At 48.0% G+C, this 21,247-nt stretch overlaps 1 protein-coding gene across 11 annotated transcripts in view; it reads left to right on the forward strand.

Annotated features, from left to right (window-relative positions):
- LOC134538563 (axotactin) overlaps positions 1–21,247 on the forward strand; it is a 227,927-nt gene that overhangs the window by 137,474 nt on the left and 69,206 nt on the right. For all 11 annotated transcript variants that reach the window (XM_063379990.1, XM_063380013.1, XM_063380036.1 and 8 more), the window contains 6 exons: positions 1,172–1,402; positions 2,141–2,316; positions 4,021–4,255; positions 6,649–6,843; positions 8,610–8,783; positions 10,151–10,376. In XM_063379990.1, the coding sequence (XP_063236060.1) occupies positions 1,172–1,402; positions 2,141–2,316; positions 4,021–4,255; positions 6,649–6,843; positions 8,610–8,783; positions 10,151–10,376 (1,237 nt within the window). The remainder of the gene's footprint in view (positions 1–1,171; positions 1,403–2,140; positions 2,317–4,020; positions 4,256–6,648; positions 6,844–8,609; positions 8,784–10,150; positions 10,377–21,247) is intronic.

Genomic DNA, 21,247 nt, shown 5'->3' on the forward strand with positions numbered 1-21,247 from the left:
AACTTGTTTCATAACATGTTACATAACAAGTTATATAATAAGTTATATAACAAGTAATACAACTTGTTTCATAACATGTTACATGTTTTTAAATATGTATACCAGTGTGGACAAACGGCCAACATGTTATACAACAAGTTATTTAACTTCCTTTGATCTTTACCGACACTGCATGGGAAACATATAACTTGTTTTATAACACTTATTTTGTTATAAAACATGGTGTTATATAACATTTTTCTTCACGTTTTCATAACAAGTTATATAACTTTGTTGTGTAACTTGTAATATAATTTTCATTCTTTTCATTTTGTAACATGTTGTATAACTTTGTAATATAACATTTTATAACTTGTTTTGTTACACAGTGTAGACCCACCTTAATATCAAAGGAACTGGGAATTGCAACATCCACATTAAGTACAATATTAAACAAGCTGAACAATCTTCTTTCTCAAGCTGCGAATACGTCACAGAGTATTAAACGCCTGAAAAAAGGAAAATACGCCGATTTCGAAGAACCATTAATAGAAAGTTTGTACATGTAGTGTATTAAAAATAATATCTGAATTTGCTCATAAAACTGTTGCTTTGAGTATTATCATTCGTTCTTTTCTTGGCTTAGGCCTATGTGTAGTTAAGATTATGCTTTTGAGTATGTATTGCCAATATAAATGTTTTCCCAGATATAAAGTTTCCCCTCTATAGTGAACATATAAACTACTCCCTTCAGATTCATTATAACAGGGTTCTACTGTAGTCTTTAATCTGTGTTTCGGCACATTCTGCAATCCAGCAATAATTTAGCCGCACATGTTCAGGTTCTTTTCAGGTTGATTTTAGCTGCTGACCTTGTAATTACTGTACTACAAGAGTTTATAGTTCACTGAGAGGTTACTGTAGGTTTTCATTTAAGTTCTGTGTTTTTTTTATAGGAATTAACATTTCATATGTCATGGGTACATTTCTGTAATGATTTTACCATGGTACTGCATATTAATATTTCTTTGATTCCTGTTAATGTTATGTTGAAGTGCGATAATCTGGCAACATCACTAATCCGACATCGGCGTGCCTGATTAAAGACCATTCACTTTATTGATAGATGAAATATGACCTTCAGGTCTGTGATGAAATTGTTCAGAGTTTGTTGTTGTTGTGGTGTTGGCAGGCCTGGTGGGCTGCATGCGCGAGATCTACATCAACGGGCAGTTCCTGGAGCCGCGCTCGTTGGTGCGCCTGAACCACACGGTGGGCGTGGTGTCACTGGACGACTGCCAGCTGGTCGATCCGTGTGTGCGCCCCAACGCGTGCGAGCACGGCGGCAAGTGCTCTGTGAGGGACGAGCGAGTCGTGTGCGACTGCACGGGCACTGGCTACATCGGCAACAACTGCCACTTCGGTGAGGCGACCCTCGGTTCCCCCGTGCCTTCCCGAGACTCCATCTGACCTCACAGATTCAAAAATATACTTAATTATGTTTGGAAACAGAAACCTAAATTCTTTGCACGTGATAATCACTTTTGAAAATCGAAAAATTTCAGCGATATTGTGTGGATATAAGCAAATGAGATAATATCAGTTATTTTTATGTATTTATTTTATTAATTAATTAATTTATTTATTTTATGGTACACAGATTGTACTTACTAAACACATGGCAACCAAAAAATAAATTAAGATTTACAGGCATTATTTTACAAGACTAAAGTATCTATGTAAGTTTGGTGCAGGTGTTCATCTTTGTTTTGCACTATCCACTGAGTATTATGTTTTTAAATTGCCTACAAAAAATTAATTGTGGTGTCACAGCAATATAATTAATAAATTATTTGTGGAACATAATGAATGTAGCAATCAAAAGTGTACTAATAGATGTGATTTTTTCGCAGGATGGCATTCTACCTGTAAGAACATAGTTTGACAAAAAAAACATGATTCAACTTCAATTGAAACAACAGAATAGTAGGTTCGTGAAAGCTGTAATCTTCAGAAGGTTTTCGGGCTGAAAACTGATTTGATCATAATAAAGACAGATACTTACCCAAATATCTTGAAATTTATTGGTGGCTACTGTAAATTAAGTCTGTACCCTAAATGTTAGACCTCTAGGAACTACAAAGAAAGCACTCTTTTCCAGCCAAGTTCCGCAAGACGTGTGAGGAGCTCGCTCAGCTTGGATACACCAAGCCCGACGTCTACCTGATCGACATCGACGGGAACGGCCGCTTCCCTCCGGCGCACGTCAAGTGCGAGTTCCAGTCTCAGGAGGACGTCACCAAGACGATCGTGGAGCATAACCTGCCCAGCCAAGTGGTGAGAACATGACCCTGGCAGCTGCCGAGTAGTCCCTGGTGTCTACCAAATAGTCCATGGTGGCGGCCAAGTAGTCCCTGGTGGCAGCTGAGTAGTCCCTGGTGGCAGCTGAGTAGTCCCTGGTGGTTGCGGGTAGTCCCTAATGGCTGTGAGTAGTCCCTGGTGGCAGCTGAGTACTCCCTGGTGGCTGTGAGTAGTCCCTGGTGGCAGCTGAGTAGTCCCTGGTGGCTGTGAGTAGTCCCTAATGGCTGTGAGTAGTCCCTGGTGGCGGCCAAGTAGTCCCTGGTAGCAGCTGAGTAGTCCCTGGTGGCAGCTGAGTAGTCCCTGGTTGGTTGGGAGTAGTCCCTGGTGGCAGCCGCTGAGTAGTCCCTGGCAGCTGCCAAACAGTCTCTGCCGGCTGCTAAGTAGTCCCTGGTGGTTGCGGGTAGTCCCTAATGGCTGTGAGTAGTCCCTGGTGGCAGCTGAGTAGTCCCTGGTGGCTGCGAGTAGTCCCTGTCAGCTGTCGAGTAGTCCCTGGTGGCTGGAAGTCTCGTGCCAAGCTGTGCATGGGCTGGGAGATGAGTGAAAATGTGATTGTGTTTAATGTTGGTCTCACTAATGACTATAATAGATCTAGAAGGGTCATGGTAGCTGTTGTGTGATGAGTCAGAGAGAGAGAGAGCACTATGCCTGATAATGTTTGATGGATGGAATGGTCATGAAATCTATTGTCAAATCATTCTAAGTTTTATGTAACATGTTGTTAAGACTGGGTGTTAAAAATTCACAAGGAAAGCAATCGCGCAAATACACAACTAACGCAAGAAAACCATGGTCACATTTAAAGCACCATATTTGCTAGAAGTCATTAACACTAAAACTCAAAATTGTAAAACTGTAGAATAAATTTATTGTTTGGCTTATTTTTTAATAATTCTTGTTTAACTTAGAAAACCTATGAAATTTTAAACACTTAAACCTGCTGAATTAAAAAAAAAATTGTTGCTTTCCAAATACACAATATCTTTATCTTTCAAAGTTAATAAAAAACTTTACTTCAAATATAGAAGTTGGAAAAGGAAGTCGAAATAAAAGAAAGCAACGCTTGCATTTAGTTGTGCATCTTATACAATTTATAAACACGTATATATCTTTTGGTTATTTAACTGGTCACATCTTGCACTTCTTGGATTTTTGTGTTTCTTGCATAGTTTATAATCATAGCCAAATGAGCCACCTGCCTTATGATGAGAGAAAAAGTAAATGTGTTGAGTTGTTTCTCAAACTTGGATTTTTCACACAAGTTGGGGCAGCAGGGAGATATGTGAAAATCGTGGTTCAGTTTTGAGTAAATATAAAAAAAAATTATAATATGCATAAAAGTAGCATGCATTCAGTCCTGCAGAACATCCTAAAAGTCAGTAATAATTAATTATATTTAGTGCATCCATATGCCATATCTCATCTACACACTCAGTAAAAAAGAGCCAAATTATCATTAATGTGGTTTTTGGCAGGGCAGGCAATGACACACAAGGGTAAAATAATTTAGTTACTGCTATAGTTAGTTTTCATGTGCTAAATTGATTTGCACACAATGTATGGATACTTGTATACATTTGAGGTAAGTGAATTGGCAATTGAAAATGGTAATGAAACACTAGCGTAAGGGAGGGAGGGAGGGTCGTGCTCACTCTCGAGTGACGGACGGACTGTGTGCAACAGGACGTGCGCAGCCTGGCGGAGCAGGACTTCAGCTTCAGCATCAAGTACCGGGAGTTCTCGGCGGAGATGCTTCAGGAGCTGATCCAGCACTCCCTGCGCTGCAGCCAGTACGTCAAGTACGACTGCTACAAGGCGCCTCTGGACCTGCACTCTGCCACCTGGTTCCTGTCCTCGGCACAGAAGAACATTGTGGACTACGTGGGCAGCTCTCGGAGGGGCGCCTGTCCCTGCGCTGGTCAGTACCCCGTGTCTCGCCGGAGACCTGGGGCGTGGAGCTTAGCTGACGTGACCACTCTTCTCACGTTGTAGAGGCCTGCTGTAGCCCGATGTCCCTTTCGTCTGAAGTAAATATGGTTGTACCTATGTGTGTGCACCAGCTTTCAATTTTCTAGTGCTGGATCGAAGCCTTTATTCTGAACTAGCAACATTGAGTGACCCAAATTGTTTTGATTATCAAAATACGTTCTATTTTTCTAAATTACATCATATTAAGAATTAATATAAAATTCAGAAATTATGATTCCAGCTGGAAGGTGTCTTATAACCTTCTGATTGCTGAAAAAAAAAAAAAAAAAAAAGAATGTGATACTTGACTATTGTTTTTAAATTTATCATTGTGCCATCTGTGTTTTATGATCAATTAATACATATAAACGTCTTTGATTTAAAAAAAAAAATTGAGGAAGGCATTCCAGTTAGTAAATATAATTATAGGTCAGAAATCACCAGAGGTGAAACCACATAGACACATTAAAATTTAATTCTATACAGACTCAACAGTAATGCCTATATAGAGTAAATCGTTGTTACTTCCAGGTAATAAATTAAAAGAGAAAAACTTAAGTGTTTTATTTTGCCATTATTACTGATAGCTTTTCTTGTTTTTATTTGATTTTGGATAAGAGAGGCATAGAATACATTTAATTTTTAATGATTAATCGAAAAAATTTGCCAACTTACAAATAAGAAATTATGAATTTATTACATTACCGAGGTCAAGTTATAAAGCTACCATGAATATTAAATATTTTAGCCATAATACGCGTACAGTAAATGTTTAGTTGTCATATGTTTAAGGTTTCGTATGTCCCGAAATCAATTGTTCTAGTGCTGTAATTTACTTGTTAATTAGGCAACATGTGAGCAGGCTTACATCCCTTTTTGACTTCTATGCTACGGGCCTGCTGTAAAGTTGGAGTTGTTCAGGAATGCGGAAACAACATGCTTCACAGGCCGTTACTGAAGGGTGCGATCTCCTGGGAGCAGGGACTTTTCCGGAAAGATTGGAGCTGAAAGACAAGGCCGGAATTAGCCTTCTGGGCCCCCAAACTGAGACCCACTGATGCAAAACTGAGCAGTTATACAACAATAAAATAGAAACTTTAAAGTAAGATAAAAAAAAGCACAGTCAAAGACATACAAATAAAACTAAAACACTACATGATCACATGAAATGTGGAAGGAAATTTACGTGACTACATTCTGTATTTAAAGTTCCAACACAATGCTTTATATAAAGAGACACAGAAATTAAAAGAGTCTCGAACGGAAGTCCCAATACAACTGCTGTAAGGTTAGCGAAGTACCAAGCATAATTTAATAATGTCCCCTCAAGGGGATGAAAGGATGTCGGGGAAAGGGGGGGGGATAGCGGAAAAGAGGTAATTACGAAGCAGAGGGAGCGTTCTGATTGGCAAACAGGAAAGTCTGGAGAGGGGAGTCCAATAGGATGGCCTAGAGGTAAAAAAAGGGGTACTGACAGGAGGAAGGTCTCAGTTAATGGTGCTGCCTGGGGACACACAGAGAAACTACACAGTGCTTTAATTTAGTTTCTAAGGTGTCCAGGAAGTGTTGCACTGGGCAGCACGATGTGAGCTGGCATGTGGCAAGGAAGGAGGGAGGGAGTGCTGACGACATAATGGCGAGTGAACCTAGAGTGTGGGGAGAGGAGAGGAAATCATGCCGACATTGTGGTGAGAAGAGATTAGATGGACAGAGAGGGGAAGAAGATGCTAGGTGATGCTGGGAACTGTGCTTATGCAGGCTGGAAGCATGGTGCCGTGTGCATCTGGCATGATGGAAAAGGGAGCCCAGATGTAAGGAAAGATCCAGCGCCTGCGCCGGGTGCTTAGTCGTACGTGATGGCAGGCGGGGAAAATCCAACACGTTACTAACGTGGCGCTACCGGCCGCATATCGCAGATGAACCGGCCGCCTAATGCTTAAATAATAAGAACCCCATTGGATAAAAAAATTAAATAAATTTATATGTGAGCCCCTGAACACTGATCAAAAGTAAAAAAAAAAAAAAAAAACATGAGATGGTGCCAAAAAAATCACTAATTTGCAGTACATAAGTTTTTTAGAAAAATCTTAAAACTAAGTGACAGAATATCTAATACATAATTTGGGTTAAAACTAATAACATTAAATCTCGGGACATCAGATAAATTGGCAAACTATAGCCAAAATATTAATTTATAATGCTTAGGTACATTACTAAAAATTAACTTGAACATGTTTCAAACATAGTTTCTGTCTTTCATTGAACTCAGAACACAGAGCTACGTGTCCTGACCACCGAGGTCTAGATGTGCCGCGCGTGGTGACGTGTGCCTCCTGCCAACAGTGAACCACACGTGCGTGTCGCCCAAGCTGTCGTGCAACTGCGACATGCCGGAGGGCAAGTGGCTGTCGGACGAGGGCTTCTTCACGAGCGGGGACAGCCTCGGCATCACGGACATGGTGTTCCTGCAGCAGAAGGATCTGGGCGAAGACGCGCTGGGCCGCATCACGCTGGGACCGCTCGAGTGCGTCGAGACCAGTGAGTGCAAACCGCATCCAGGCCGTCAGAGGACAAATAATTCCGTCTGGCTTCCTCCCCATTACTTAAATGTTCAACTAATCAAACGCCACAGTTTGAAAAAAATTCTTTAGACTGTAAATGTTACAGTGGTTATAACAGTAAATGATCTGCATGTATTGCATAGCTTGTAAGATTTCTAATTAATTCTATTAATGGTATAAGATTACATGAATTTTTTTTTGTTGAGATAAACCTGAAAACAAAGTGACAAAGGAGCCAACCCATAAATTTTTGTTCAAAATACTTTCAATTAAAACTAGGGCCATCAAATAATTATGCAAATGGCCAAAATTATAATTTATAACTCTTGGGTACAGTCCTCAAAGTTAATTTAAACTTGTAAACTTGTTCCGAACATAGTGTATGTTTTTAATTGAATACAGAGCATAGAGTTACGTATCTTGAGCACTGAGTTACTACTACTACAACAGGTACATACTATCAGGGCATGCTCAAACATAGATAAAAATCTAAAATTCATCCAACCATCATGATGCTTGGCCTACAGGGATGTGGCCCTACCCCCCTTTCCACCCTCTTGAACGTATTGATGACATTGTCACAGTTAGAATCACTCTTGGGGGTTATCTAAAAATGAATGACATTAATTTTACACAGAAACATATTGGTTGCAGCTGGTCATCATCAACTTCAAATGAATTATATAAGCTCTATTGTAATGAAGTTAAAGTTTCAATAATAAATTATGGGAAAATTGTCATGACCTAAAAACTGCTGAATTCAAAACATGGTATCTTTTCATTTTTATTGCTCCTCCTTTATGATTGTGGCCACCAAAGCTTCATCTCTCAGGTGGTGAGGTCATTGAACGCAGTGTGCCATGACCGACTTGCGTGGTGTAAGCGGCAGAGCACAGTCGTAGTAAGCGGAGTGCCATGAAGAGGCCCAGATGGCACTGCTTGCTAGGTTGACCAAGTCACCACTGAACAGCACCTATCACACTCATTTCAGTTTGTTTGAACAACATCTTTACAAAAAAAAATCATTGGCCTGTAACTATGCACATTCCAACCTTTTCACTGCCTGCCAGTCTTTCTTCTAAGGTAAAAATGTTTTAAACTTTCTGGAATCACTCTTCTTGTTGTGTACATTTCACACAAATCCATACATCAGTAGAAACTGATAAATAGCTTTTGTGTTCAGATTACAAATCTTTAATCATACGAAACTTTTATGTCCATTAACATTAATGTCATATTTCAAAACAGTTAAGTTTAAAATTGTTTACCGGGTAGCTACCTATCCCATAATTTAAAATCATATAGAGTACAAAATTATTTCATAGTAGTTACTGACAAAATACATCAGCATAATAATGTGTCTCATTCAAAAATTGTGAAACTAATAGAGATTGAAACTTGTACTTCATTTTAGTAGTAACCTGTGAATATATATTTTATTTGTCTTGGATGCAATTTAGGTAACACCACTTTTATTTTATGCTTGCAACTATGCCAAGGTATAAGAGGTTTATGAGCTGCCTTAAACCCAACCATAACTATCTCAGATTGAGTCACTTTCATAACACAGTTTCTTTAGCATCTACAATTATCTGTGCTGGGTATTCTTGGTAAAATTCCTAGGTTAGGAATTAATGTTTATGGTAGTTCAGTTGTTGGTGGTTAAACTTTAGTTCATAAGCCACCTCTCAACTAGCCTACTGGCTCTGAGAGTGTCCACTGGGCATGCTTGCATCTCAACAGACACACAGCGGTACGTGGTGACCTTCACGTCAAGCCAGTCGTACATTGAGGTGCCGGGATGGAGGAAGGGAGAGATCTCGTTCACGTTCCGCACGACCGGGGAGCAAGCCATCCTGCTGTACCAGCCGCCCATCAGACCCAACTACCCATCCTTCATGGTGGCACTCACCAGCGGTGAGTACGCCCTTCTGCCATGCCTGTCTCAGGGTGCAGAAACATACCTGGTGGGCAGAAACCCTATTCCTCACATTGTATCTCAACACGAGACTGGACTCAGTCATGCATGAACCCAATTAACAATCACGTGCTCTCTGGATGCCACCTTTGTTGATGTGCTTATTCAGATTCAGTGCTTGTTACTGGATAAGGACTTTTGAAAGCTAGTCACATGTACAGCTTAATTACAATAATGATAGAATACACATAAATAAAAGACCTTAATATATATTTACTCAAATTTGTGTGGAAGTGATATCACAATCACACAGTGAGGCCAACTGCGTGTGTTCACTCTCAGTCCACACCAAGACTCTTAATTCAAAGTCAGTAGCAGACTGAGATTGGATTAGAACCAAAAATAATCCTGAAGCTTTACGAGATGTGTGCAAACAACATACAGTTGAAGATCTTTTATCCAGCATGTTTAAGACCACAGCCATTCTGGATTAGCGCTTATGCCTGATTATCAAACATCAATATATTTTTCTCTGGAACACCAAATACAAATCAATATACAGTAAAATTGTATTTGAAACACGTTATAAGATGATCTATAGAAAGAAAAAATTCAGAAGAGAGTTTCTGTTTAAAAAAGTCTCTTATCACATTGTGTCAGTGACACAGATATCTTATTCAAACAGTCGTTACCAAAATGTACTAGTGAAGCGTGTAATATTTGCCGCTAAAAACATGAAAAACACTACTGAAACGAAAATTAATTGTAAGAATAAACTCTGAACAGACTAAAAATGCTGGGAGTGGAGTAAAGCATCTTGGTAGTAAAGCTCAAGTAATGCCTGAATCCACCTGAAAATATCTGGACGCCAGCCACTCAATTGGTGCCAGGTCACAAAATTTGGCACACCACGGAGTGCCGGGTTGGGGACCTTTCACTGAACCTTGTTTTCCAGAGTATGGCTGTGACATCTGGCTATCAGGAATATTAGTAAAGTCATTTTAAGCATCAATGAACAGTTGTGCTTAACTTCAGGAGATTTGTAATCTTAATTTTTTTTTATTTTCTGGTATTAAAGGTTTTAATACCGTATTTTAACATTAAACTAGACATTGTACCTACAGTACTTTATGTATTTCTTAGTCGGTACTGTTATTATTATAAGCTGTTAATTTTTTTATAATAAGCTGTAATGCTTATAATAATTTCAATTTTTTTTAAAAGTGTAATGTCAAATGTAATTATGAGTAACACCCATGAGAGTAATGTAGCAGTAATTTATACTCTAGGGTGTTAAAAAAATGAATACACACAAAGTTAAGACTGTATAATTAGAAGTGGAATTTGTGTGTGTGTGCCTGGCCAGACTACCAGCTGACATTCAACTTCACGCTGAACACGGGGCGGTCCCAGGAGCTGGCCATCAAGTCGAACCGGCGTCTCAACGATGGCGAGTGGCAGAAGATCTGGATGGACTACAACGAGCACCACGTTCGTTTCATGATCAACACGCTGGACCAGATGGTGGACCTACTGCCCGAGGAGGAGTTCGGGCCGTTCGAGGGAAGCATGTTCATCGGCGGAGCTCCGGAGTGAGTGCTGCTTCGCCTTTCTCACCTCTCCTCTGATCGGAGTGGTCTCTCCCTTTGGCGAGCAAGACAAACATCCAGTGAATGTTTCCACATATCCTGTATTGCCCGCCTGAGATCAACTCATTCAAAGAGACTATATGGCCTACCGGTCTGACTCCAGTGTCCTTACACTTGACGTAGTGTCGTCCTGCCGATGTTGATGCGTTGTTGGGTGGTGTCTGAGGGCGCCAACTAACCTTTAACAGGGGTGGTTGCTGCGGGCTAGTACACAGCACGAGACTCCGTCTCTCGGTGGTCGTGACGTCGCCACGTGGCAGGCAGGAGTGGTTGGACCACACACACGACTAACGTTGTAGGCACGCACACGACTGTCCGGTCCGCACACGAACACCGATCGCCGAACTCCGCGAGTCGCACACGTTTGCTCGCGCCGAGGGGTGAAGGCCAACTGGCGCGTACTGGCAGGTCCCGTTAGGGCTCGAGTCGATCTCCGCGACAATCGACCTCCACCCGTTCGAGACACTACCGCCGACCACACACGACGACCGGTGAGACACCGAGGTGGCATAACGACCTGTGCGAGCCACGGGAGCACCTGGGACGACGTCAAATGCCCCCCCCTCACCGAGGTCGTTATGCCCCTCGAAGCCTCCATCACACGCATTGCCTCAGGGCATTTCCTCCGTAGGTACACTGTAAGTTCTCTGGAGTGCACTGTGTCTGAGAGGTGTTGGTAGATGTAGTGGAGTTGGGCTGGGCGATATGCGGTAGCAACCTCATCACTGAGCAGTGGTGTGCATCCGGGAAAAGGTTCTGTCTAGGGTTGGTGCGAACCCCAGCACGGGCCCCTAGTGGTGGTTGGTACCCCTCATTTATCCCGAACCTGACAGGGGGGACATGAGGCCGGGTCGATCGCCGCACCACCTGAATTTGTGACGTGGCGTCTGGCTCAGCTTGGTTGGGTACAGGCGGTACTTTCCCTGTGTCGTCGGCCTCATCGAGAGGGACGATGGTCACTCCTCCGTCCTCCTGGTTGGGTTGCCCGTCGCCTCGCTGGTCTGCCCCTGTGGACTCAGGCTCGTCAACCCGCACCGAAAATGTCGATCTCTCCAGACTCGCATCCGCTGGCCATTTAGGGGGGGACATGCCCTGGGTAACGGCAGATGCCGTTAACCCCAGATAGTCCCAGTAACCCAAGCGCCTCATCATGTGCTCCAGCTCTGGCATTGTGGCCCTGCTTGCCTGGGGCTCGGGCATCGTGGCCCTGCTTGCCTGGGGCTCGGGCGACGAGCAAGTATGGTGCACATTCGCCGTCTGCATGGCCTGTGACAGGAGGGGTTGACCTGTGGCTGGTGTCATTGGGCTTGGTGATACTATGGTTGCATGATCTGTGTCTGATGTCGCCGCGAGAGGTGATGGGGGGAATTGATGTTTGTCTGATGTCCTTCTTGTCTTCTGTGGACCTTTGTGCAGGTGTCCCGGACCAACCTTAGGGTGGACTAACCGGAGATCATCTCGGTGAACCTTGGCAGCTCTTCCACTCCGTGTTGTGACCGCGTAGGTGGTAGGCCCGAGTCGCTTCACTACCTCACGGGGTTCGGACCATTTAGGGGCCAGGCTTGCGCAAAACTTCTTGCCTCTGGAGGAAAGGTGGTGACATCGGACGTACACCTGTTGCCCCGGCTCCAATGGCAGGGGTGGGTGAGTGGTCTGAGGGGTATGAGTGGCTCCAAACTGTGCCTGATTCCGGCGTGCATCCTCCCGTCTTTCGGCGACAGGCATTTGAAGCACTCGTTCAGCAGCGCCCGCTACCCGGAGTTCCCCTGGGAGGGCGAGATCCCGTCCCTGAAGCAACTCCGCAGGGGAGTAGCCGGTTACCACGTTTCGGCGGCGACGGAGGCAGTACAATATCTTGGGGAGGAGCACATCCCACTGGGTGTGGTCGTCCCCCAGACGTAGCCGCAACTGGACTTTGATGTCCTGGTTGCGGCGTTCTGTTGGGTTTGCTCTTGGGTGGTACGTGGGTGTCGTGTGGTGCTCCACCTCCCAGCGCTTACAATCGGCCTTCCAGCGCCGGCCTTTGAATTGTGTGCCATTATCTGTGAGTAGCACTCGGGGAAACCCATATCGTGGGAATACTTCGGCATCGAGGAGAGTGGCGATGGTCTCAGCTCGTACATTGGTGACGGCGAACGCTTCTGCCCAGCGTGTGAAAGTATCCGTGATTACAACCAAGAATCGCTTCCCGCGGGATGTGCGGGGGTATGGGCCCATTACGTTGAGAGCCACGGTGTGAAATGGGTCATGGGGCCTCCTGGGGCACTGTTGCTCTACCCCGTCAGGCCGACGGGCCTTGCGCTGTTGGCATGGTTGGCAGTCTCGCACATAATCGCGGATGTCACCTGCAACGCCCGGCCAGTGGAACCACTGCCGCAGTGCCCGCTGGGTCTGGTCGGCCCCCGGGTGTCCCGCTAGGTCGTGATCATGATAAAAATGCAAGGCAGCCTTCCGTCCGGCCGGCGGCACGTGCGTGCGCCACGAGCTCATGTCTCCGGGCACACGGCTCTGGAGTACCCCGTCAAGACTACGTAGGTGGGGAAGCTCCTATTCTCTGCATTTAGCGAGGTCTGCTTGACTGACCAAGTCGTGGCTCTGTGCGAGACAGACAATCTCCATGAGGTTGGCTAGGGTAGCTGGCGCAGGGTCGCAGGGCCTCTCGGCCGTAGTGGCGTATAGTGCCGCTGGCGGGGGCTCACTTGTAGACCCCGTCTGGGGGTTGCAGGGGGGAAGTAAGTCGTCCCATCCCTGATCATCCTTGAACACAGTGTTGGCATCCGGGTGACGGGAGAGCTCGTCCGCCAGCTGGTTCTCCCGCCCAGGGACGTGCTCCACGCGAAAAGCGAAGTTCTGGAGCATCAGTGCCCACCGCGTGAACTTGGATTTGCCTCCCTGGGCGGAGTTCAGCCACTGCAGGCACTGGCTGTCAGTGCGGAGCGTGAAGTGTCTCCCCTCGAGGTGGTGTCGGTATCGCCTGAGTGCCCACACCACCGCGAGACACTCCTGCTCATTGACGTGGTACCGCCGCTCTGCAGGGCCAAACTTGGCACTGGCGTACTCGATCACCCGCCTCTCTTCTCCAGCTCTTTGTTGGTAGATTACTGCCCCCATACCCTCCTGGCTCGCGTCTGTCTGGACGAATAGGGGAATATCGGGCACTAGCCGTGACAGTGTGTGACACTCCCTGAACTGCTGCTTGACACAGGCGAGGGCCTGCTCTGCCGCATCCGTCCATCGAAACCTGCTCTTGGGTGACAGGAGGTCCGTCATTGGTGCGGTGATGGTGGCGAAGTTCGGGATGAATGACCTGAGCCAGTTTAAAAGTCCCATTAGCTTCTGCAATTGTTTTCTGGTACGGGGAGGCTCTTTCCCCTCTATCAGGGCCAGCTGATCTGGCAGGGGTCGACACCCGTCCGCGCTCACGAGGTGCCCCAAGAACTCCAGTTCCTTCGCGCCGACATGGCACTTGCGCGGCGCACACGTCAGTCCGTGCGTGGCTAGCCATTCGAGGACCAATGCGAGGTGATGTGCATGATCCTCCCACGATCGTGACCATATGATCACGTCGTCGAGGTATGCCGCGGCAAACTTGCCAATGTAGCCGTCCAAGACGCGGACCATCATGGTCTGGAAGGTCGCAGGGGCATCCATCAGCCCGAACGGCATGGCACAAAACTTAAATCTGCGCCCATCGGGTGCAGTGAAGGCTGTCTTGGGGCGGTCCTCAGGCCGAACTGGCACCTGCCAGTAGCCGGACTTCAGGTCTAGTGACGTAAACACCTGGGCATCGCCCATGCTGGTGAGCGCTTCTGTAAGATTTATGAGTGGGGGTGGTGCCGGGATGGTTAGGTCATTAATTGGCTTAAAATTGATGCAGAAACGCAGGGAGCCGTCTTTCTTACTGGCCATGACTATGCGACAGTTGTATGGTGACGTGCTGGGCTCTATTACCCCATCCCCCAGCATTTCTGTGATTGGTTCCTGGATGGCAGTGAGCTCGCGGGGACCGAAACCCCCTGGCTTGGCGAATGGAGGAACATGGGGTACCATGGGTATACAATGTTCTGTAATATTCGTGCGGCGTAGCCGATCAGCTGACGCGAACACCTGCGGTTGCTGCCTGAGGGCTCTGTCTAGAAGGGCACAATAGTCTGGTGGTACGCCGTGGCGTAGGTCTATCAGCTGGGTAGGATCCGTCCAGGTAGGTGGGCGGCGATGTGACAACCCATACACGGTCCAGCGCCCCTGGGTCCCGACATGCATCCTACCTGCCCCGACTTCTATGTTAGCATCCTCCTGGACTAGCCAGGGTAACCCTAGGATGAGCTCATCCCTGAGGTCCTGCACTACAAGTGCGCACGTCCTGGTCACATAGTCCCTTATGCCGACACTCACCTCCACATGCCCAGTCGTGACCGTGCTAGATCCCTTTGTTGCGAGCTGAATGGTGTCTGCCTTAGGTGTCACTTCAGCATCAGGGACAAGGTGGGCCGCAACGTAGGTGTGAGTCGCCGCGGTGTCCACCAACGCCTCCACCGGCCTCCCATCCAGCGAGACAGGAATGCGGATGAGGTTTCCAGCCTTCGGTCCCATCCGCCCCAGGCGCGGTGGTGCTTGACTGGGGTTCCCAATTGTGGGTCGGGTCATCGGCGACGCCTGGTGAATAGTGTCGCTCGCTGGCGACGTGGGGCTGTCCGTTGTCGGGTGCTGTGGGCCGCCTCCACTGGCGAGTGGTAGGTGAGACGGTGCGTCTCTCGACCCCCCAGCTGTGGGTCGGGTCACCGGCGACGCCTGGTGAATGGTGTCGCTCGCTGGCGACGTGGGGCTGTCCGTCATCGGGTGCGGTGGGCCGCCTCCACTGGCGAGTGGTAGGTGAGACGGTGCATCTCTCGACCCCCCAGCTGTGGGTCGGGTCACCGGCGACGCCTGGTGAATGGTGTCGCTCGCTGGCGACGTGGGGATGTCCGTCATCGGGTGCGGTGGGCCGCCTCCACTGGCGAGTGGTAGGTGAGACGGTGCGTCTCTCGAACCCCCAGCTGTGGGTCGGGTCATCGGTGACGCCTGGTGAATAGTGTCGCTCGCTGGCGACGTGGAGCTGTCCGTTGTCGGGTGCTGTGGGCCGCCTCCACTGGCGAGTGGTAGGTGAGACGGTGCGTCTCTCGACCCCCCAGCTGTGGGTCGGCTCACCGGCGACGCCTGGTGAATGGTGTCGCTCGCTGGTGACGTGGGGCTGTCCGTCATCGGGTGCGGTGGGCCGCCTCCACTGGCGAGTGGTAGGTGAGACGGTGCATCTCTCGACCCCCCAGCTGTGGGTCGGGTCACCGGCAAAGCCTGGTGAATGGGGTCGCTCGCTGGCGACGTGGGGCTGTCCGTCATCGGGTGCGGTGGGCCGCCTCCACTGGCGAGTGGTAGGTGAGACGGTGCATCTCTCGACCCCCCAGCTGTGGGTCGGGTCACCGGCGACGCCTGGTGAATGGTGTCGCTCGCTGGCGACGTGGGGCTGTCCGTCATCGGGTGCGGTGGGCCGCCTCCACTGGCGAGTGGTAGGTGAGGCGGTGCGTCTCTCTCGACCCCCCAGCTGTGGGTCGGGTCACCGGCGACGCCTGGTGAATTGTGTCGCTCGCTGGCGACGTGGGGCTGTCTGTCATCGGGTGCGGTGGGCCGCCCCTACTGGCGAGTGGTAAATGAGACGGTGCGTCTCTCGACCCCCCAGCTGTGGGTCGGGTCACCGGCGACGCCTGGTGAATGGTGTCGCTCGCTGGCGACGTGGGGCTGTCCGTCATCGGGTGCGGTGGGCCGCCCCTACTGGCGAGTGGTAGGTGAGGCGGTGCGTCTCTCGACCCCCCAGCTGTGGGTCGGGTCACCGGCGACGCCTGGTGAATAGTGTCGCTCGCTGGCGACGTGGGGCTGTCCGTCATCGGGTGCGGTGGGCCGCCCCTACTGGCGAGTGGTAAATGAGACGGTGCGTCTCTCGACCCCCCAGCTGTGGGTCGGGTCACCGGCGACGCCTGGTGAATAGTGTCGCTCGCTGGCGACGTGGGGCTGTCCGTCATTGGGTGCGGTGGGCCGCCTCCACTGGCGAGTGGTAGGTGAGGCGTGTCGGCGGAGGCAGGGCGTGAGGTCCGGGGACGGCGGCCAACTGCGTCGTCGCCCCCTAGTTGCAGTTTCCCGACGGCGCGGGTCCTCCCCTTGACGCCATCCACCGCGCCTCTCTGGTCGGGCACACTCTATGCCAGTGGTGTTCGGGCGTCGGGCAGTATTGGCAGCGTGGCGGATGATCGTCACGTTCACTGGAAAGGCCGCCACGTTGGCTGCCTGCCCGTGCTTGTCGCGCCGCCTGACCGCCCTGATTCGGACGCGATGCCCCTCCCCCCTCCTGTAGCAGGTTGGACGGAGGTTGGTCTTCCCTTGGTGGGGGAGGTTGCACATATCGCACCACGGCCAGGGTGTCCTCCAGGCGTCTTGTCGGCCTCGCCTGTGGGACTTGGGGCGTCGTGACACTCCGGGCGTCTCGTGCTGCCTTGAGGTCCTGTTCTACTTCCCTTGCGAGGGCGAGGAAAGCGTCTAGTCCCTTCTCCACTGCAGTACGCACGAAAGGCCGTACCTCGGGCGTCAAGAGCTCGACAATGTTCGGTAGCACATCCTGTATCCTACCGCGGGGTGTTAGACGTCGGTAGAGCCGCAGCTTCCCGTGCACAAATGCTTCTACTCCTTCCCCGCTAGACTGGGCTCGGCAGAACAACTCGTTCATGCAACAGGCCCGTGCGCGCGAGTCATCAAAGCGTGCCTCCAGGCGTCGTGCAAAATCAGTCCACGCGGTGTCGTAATCGCCTGTCTGAGACCACCAGGTTCGGGCGTCGCCGCGCAACTGGCTACTGGCGCGTTCTGTCCACTCCTCTGGTGCGATGTGATGGCGTGCTAATTTTTCCTTGCATACCCGCAAGAACATGGCTGGGTCCTCGTGGGCGTGACCCGCGAACTCCGGCAGTATGATCGGCCCACTCGCGGCGCGCGGCGCGGGAGTCAGCTGTGCGTGGTACGCTTGCATCATTGTGCTCTCGCAGGTGACACAGAGGAACAACCCATCACGAAAATGCACGAACTCGCGTACTTCAGCGCACGCGCGGTGTTTTGTGACCCCGCACTGTAGGCATCGGGCCGTCTCGCCTGGCTGCGCGCGGCAGCGCGCGGCTGCGCACAGCGTGTTTGTTGTACCCCTTGCGGCGCTTCCCGGCTGCTCCTCTTTGACGCGGACGCGGCCGCACGCGCACTGACACTGAGCACTCTCGTTATTTACGAGTGACTCCGGAAAGGGTCTAAAACAGCCCTCACACAATCCCTCCATGTCGATGGCTATGTCCGGATCTCTCTGCATCCTCGTGGAACGTGGCTGGCCGCCCCGGGAGACGGGATGTGTCCGTGAATGCGGTCCGCGGTCGAGTGTGCCGATTCGGCTGCCTTCGGTTCCACTCGGTTAGGCTCGGGTGCCGAACGGCCGGAGTTGGCTTCTTTGGTGCACGTACGCGCTCGACGCCCCGGAGAGGGGAAAGTGGTGGCCGGTGCTCCTTTCTAGCGCGCGCGTTGCTGGGGTGGGGGTGGGGTGACCTCGTTTGCCCTTGGGTCCCGTTAACGGCGCTGGTCAGACGCGCCCTTCGTCCTGCGCGCGCGTTTTCCTCCCCTTTGTCCTGGCTCGCCTTTCGACTACTTTGCCGTAGTTTTGACGGGAATTTTGACGGGTTTTATTTGCCTAAATTGTTTGCAATTTTGGTGAGCCACCTAGATGGGCGCCATTTGTCGTCCTGCCGATGTTGATGCGTGGTTGGGTGGTGTCTGAGGGCGCCAACTAACCTTTAACAGGGGTGGTTGCTGCGGGCTAGTACACAGCACGAGACTCCGTCTCTCGGTGGTCATGACGTCGCCACGTGGCAGGCAGGAGTGGTTGGACCACACACACGACTAACGTAGGCACGCACACGACTGTCCGGTCCGCACACGAACACCGATCGCCGAACTCCGCGAGTCGCACACGTTCGCTCGCGCCGAGGGGTGAAGGCCAACTGGCGTGTACTGGCAGGTCCCGTTAGGGCTCGAGTCGATCTCCACGACAATCGACCACCACCCGTTCGAGACACTACCGCCGACCACACACGACGACCGGTGAGACACCGAGGTGGCATAACGACCTGTGCGAGCCACGGGAGCACCTGGGACGACGTCAGTAGTATGTTAATTTGTTCTTTAGCTGTTGTTGATGTTACAGTACAGAGTAAATGGTGAACACTGTTGCCACACTGATATCCTTTTTGATTGATACCCTGGTTTTTAAAATAAAAAGCCATATTTTGTATGTATTTTTTTATTATTTCTTGATTTTCAAAGGCCATTTTAAACACCAATTGTTATTTTACTGGAGAAACTATTTGTAACAGTCAGTCACTATTAATAAAATAACAAGACCTACCATGAAACTATGTGCACTGCTTAAAAGGGCCAAACATCTTAAAACCAAATGGTTAAAAAATAATGGTTGAAACAAAGATGGTGTCTTTTAATTATATCTCCTTAGATATAAAAAAAAATGGAAATTATCAGATAATGCTCTTGATGAAATATACCAGGATTAGCCACAATTCTCAATCTATATACAGTAAAGCATCGCGTTAACGAACTTCAGGATAACGTACACTTCACTATAACGAACATCTCCTACGATCCCACCAAAACGCAATCCAATCATATGTAAATTATTTTCAACTATACGAATTTTCCAGCAATATTTTGCGAGAGATTTACAAAATATTCACGTTAACGAACACAATATATACGCTGGACAATCATCGTAAATACTTCCTTCTCAAACTTTTGTTATGAAATGATAACGAAACGTAAGAAGCAAAACAATACGGCACACAATGACAGCAGAACACATCAATTAGGTAACATAACAGTGCTATTAATATCTAACGTCTTTTGTTGACACGCCTACAGCGCTCCCACTTCTATCATCTGCCACCACCTTGCATCTGCCGCCAAAGGCCATTTTCCGTTGCGGATGTTTTGTATACACCATTACGTCATATCCGTGTTGTGTGTTTTTATTTTGCGCCCGCAATACGAAACGTGTTACGTAAATTGTAAAGTATCGAGTGAGTTTTAAGTTTGTGATCTTTTTGTTGATGTTTTTAAATTGTTTTTTGCAAAATGTTGCTGAGAAAGTGGAAATCAATTGATATGAAACGAAACTAGCTCTAATTAAAGCAGTAGACGACAGGAAGAAGAAAACCGACATCGCGGCAGAATTTGGAATCGTGAAATCTACTTTGTCCACGATTTTAAATCAGCGGTCTGAAATTATGAAACATGATTTTTTATCCCACAGCCGAAAACGTATTTCAGCGGCACCATATGAAGTCCTGGAAAAGCGATTGTTTGACTGGTTGATGCAGTCAAGACCATCAAACATACCAGTAGCTGGGAATGTCTTGCAGGAGAAGGCACTCTAAGAAGCCCTAAAATTGGGATTTGATGACTTTCAAGCTTTAGGTGGCTGGCTACACAGATTTAAGGCAAGGTACTACTTGAGTACCCTGAAAGTGTCTGGTGAAGCTGCTGCTGTTGATGTCACTGTACAGGAGAAATAGCAAGCCGAAATAGATTCTCTGATTTCCGGTTATGAGAAGAAAGACATTTTTTATGCTGATGAGGCGGGAATTATTTTTTAATCTCCTTCCTGATAGAACTTTGGAGGTTAGGGGTCAAACATGCCATGGAGGCAAAAGAAGCAAAGAACGTTTCACAGTGCTTTTTTATGTAAACAGCGATGGTTCTGAAAAAATGGAACCAATAGTTGTTGGTAAATTTGCCAAACCACATTTCAAAAATATAAAACATTTGCCATGCAAGTATAGGAACAACAAGAACTCTTGGATGACCTCATCATTGTTTCAAGATTCTCTTAACAGTTTTGACTCAAGGATGGGTGTGCAAAACCGGAAGGTAATGTTGTTTATTGACCACTGTGCTGCCCATAATGCTAATTTTACTGCTCTAAGGAACATCAAAGTGGTTTTCCTTCCACCAAATTGCATCAGTACATTATAACCACTTGATCAGGGCATCATAGCACAGGTGAAAAGAGATTATAAAAGACAACTGGTGCAGTTTCTTATGTGACAGATGGATTGTGGTAAAGAAGCAAGTTCTTTAAAGTGGAATATTTTGCAAGCTATCCACAGACTTTGTTCGGCATGGAGCCAAATCAAGCCTAGCACTGTTGTGAATTGTTTTGCCAAGGCAGGGTTCCCTGCAAGCTCAAGTGGAGATGACTGTATTGATGATGCAGATGAATGTGAAGCTGAATTACTGAATGAATTACTGTATTACCTTAGAAAATATGTTTTTTCTGACACATTAAAATTTTTTTTATTACATTAGAAAGTTGTGTCTGAAAGTTTTGCACTCTTTGGCATGCAGTTGGCCACAGAAACAAGGACAGCGCTTATAGCAGAAATCGTGCATTGGAAAGAGAAAGTAAAATGAGCATTTAAAATCTCACTGCATAGTCAGCAGTTTATTTATCCACAAATACTCCCAAGTTGGATATTGGAGTATTTGGCTTTAATTACAAGGCAAGAGGCAATAGTTTGATCTTAACACCTGGCTCAAGTAGGATAATTTAACCAAGTATGAAGTAGGTACCCAAAACATTCTACCAAGCAAGTACCTTGTTTTATCGCATAATCGTCACACACACATAATCGTCGCACCAATATTTTATGGCGTCAAAATTTGGATGAAAAACCTCTTGTGTGAAC

The sequence above is a fragment of the Bacillus rossius genome, chromosome 1 (genome assembly GCF_032445375.1).
Source record: "Bacillus rossius redtenbacheri isolate Brsri chromosome 1, Brsri_v3, whole genome shotgun sequence".
In the NCBI taxonomy this organism is placed as follows: Eukaryota; Metazoa; Arthropoda; class Insecta; order Phasmatodea; family Bacillidae; genus Bacillus; species Bacillus rossius.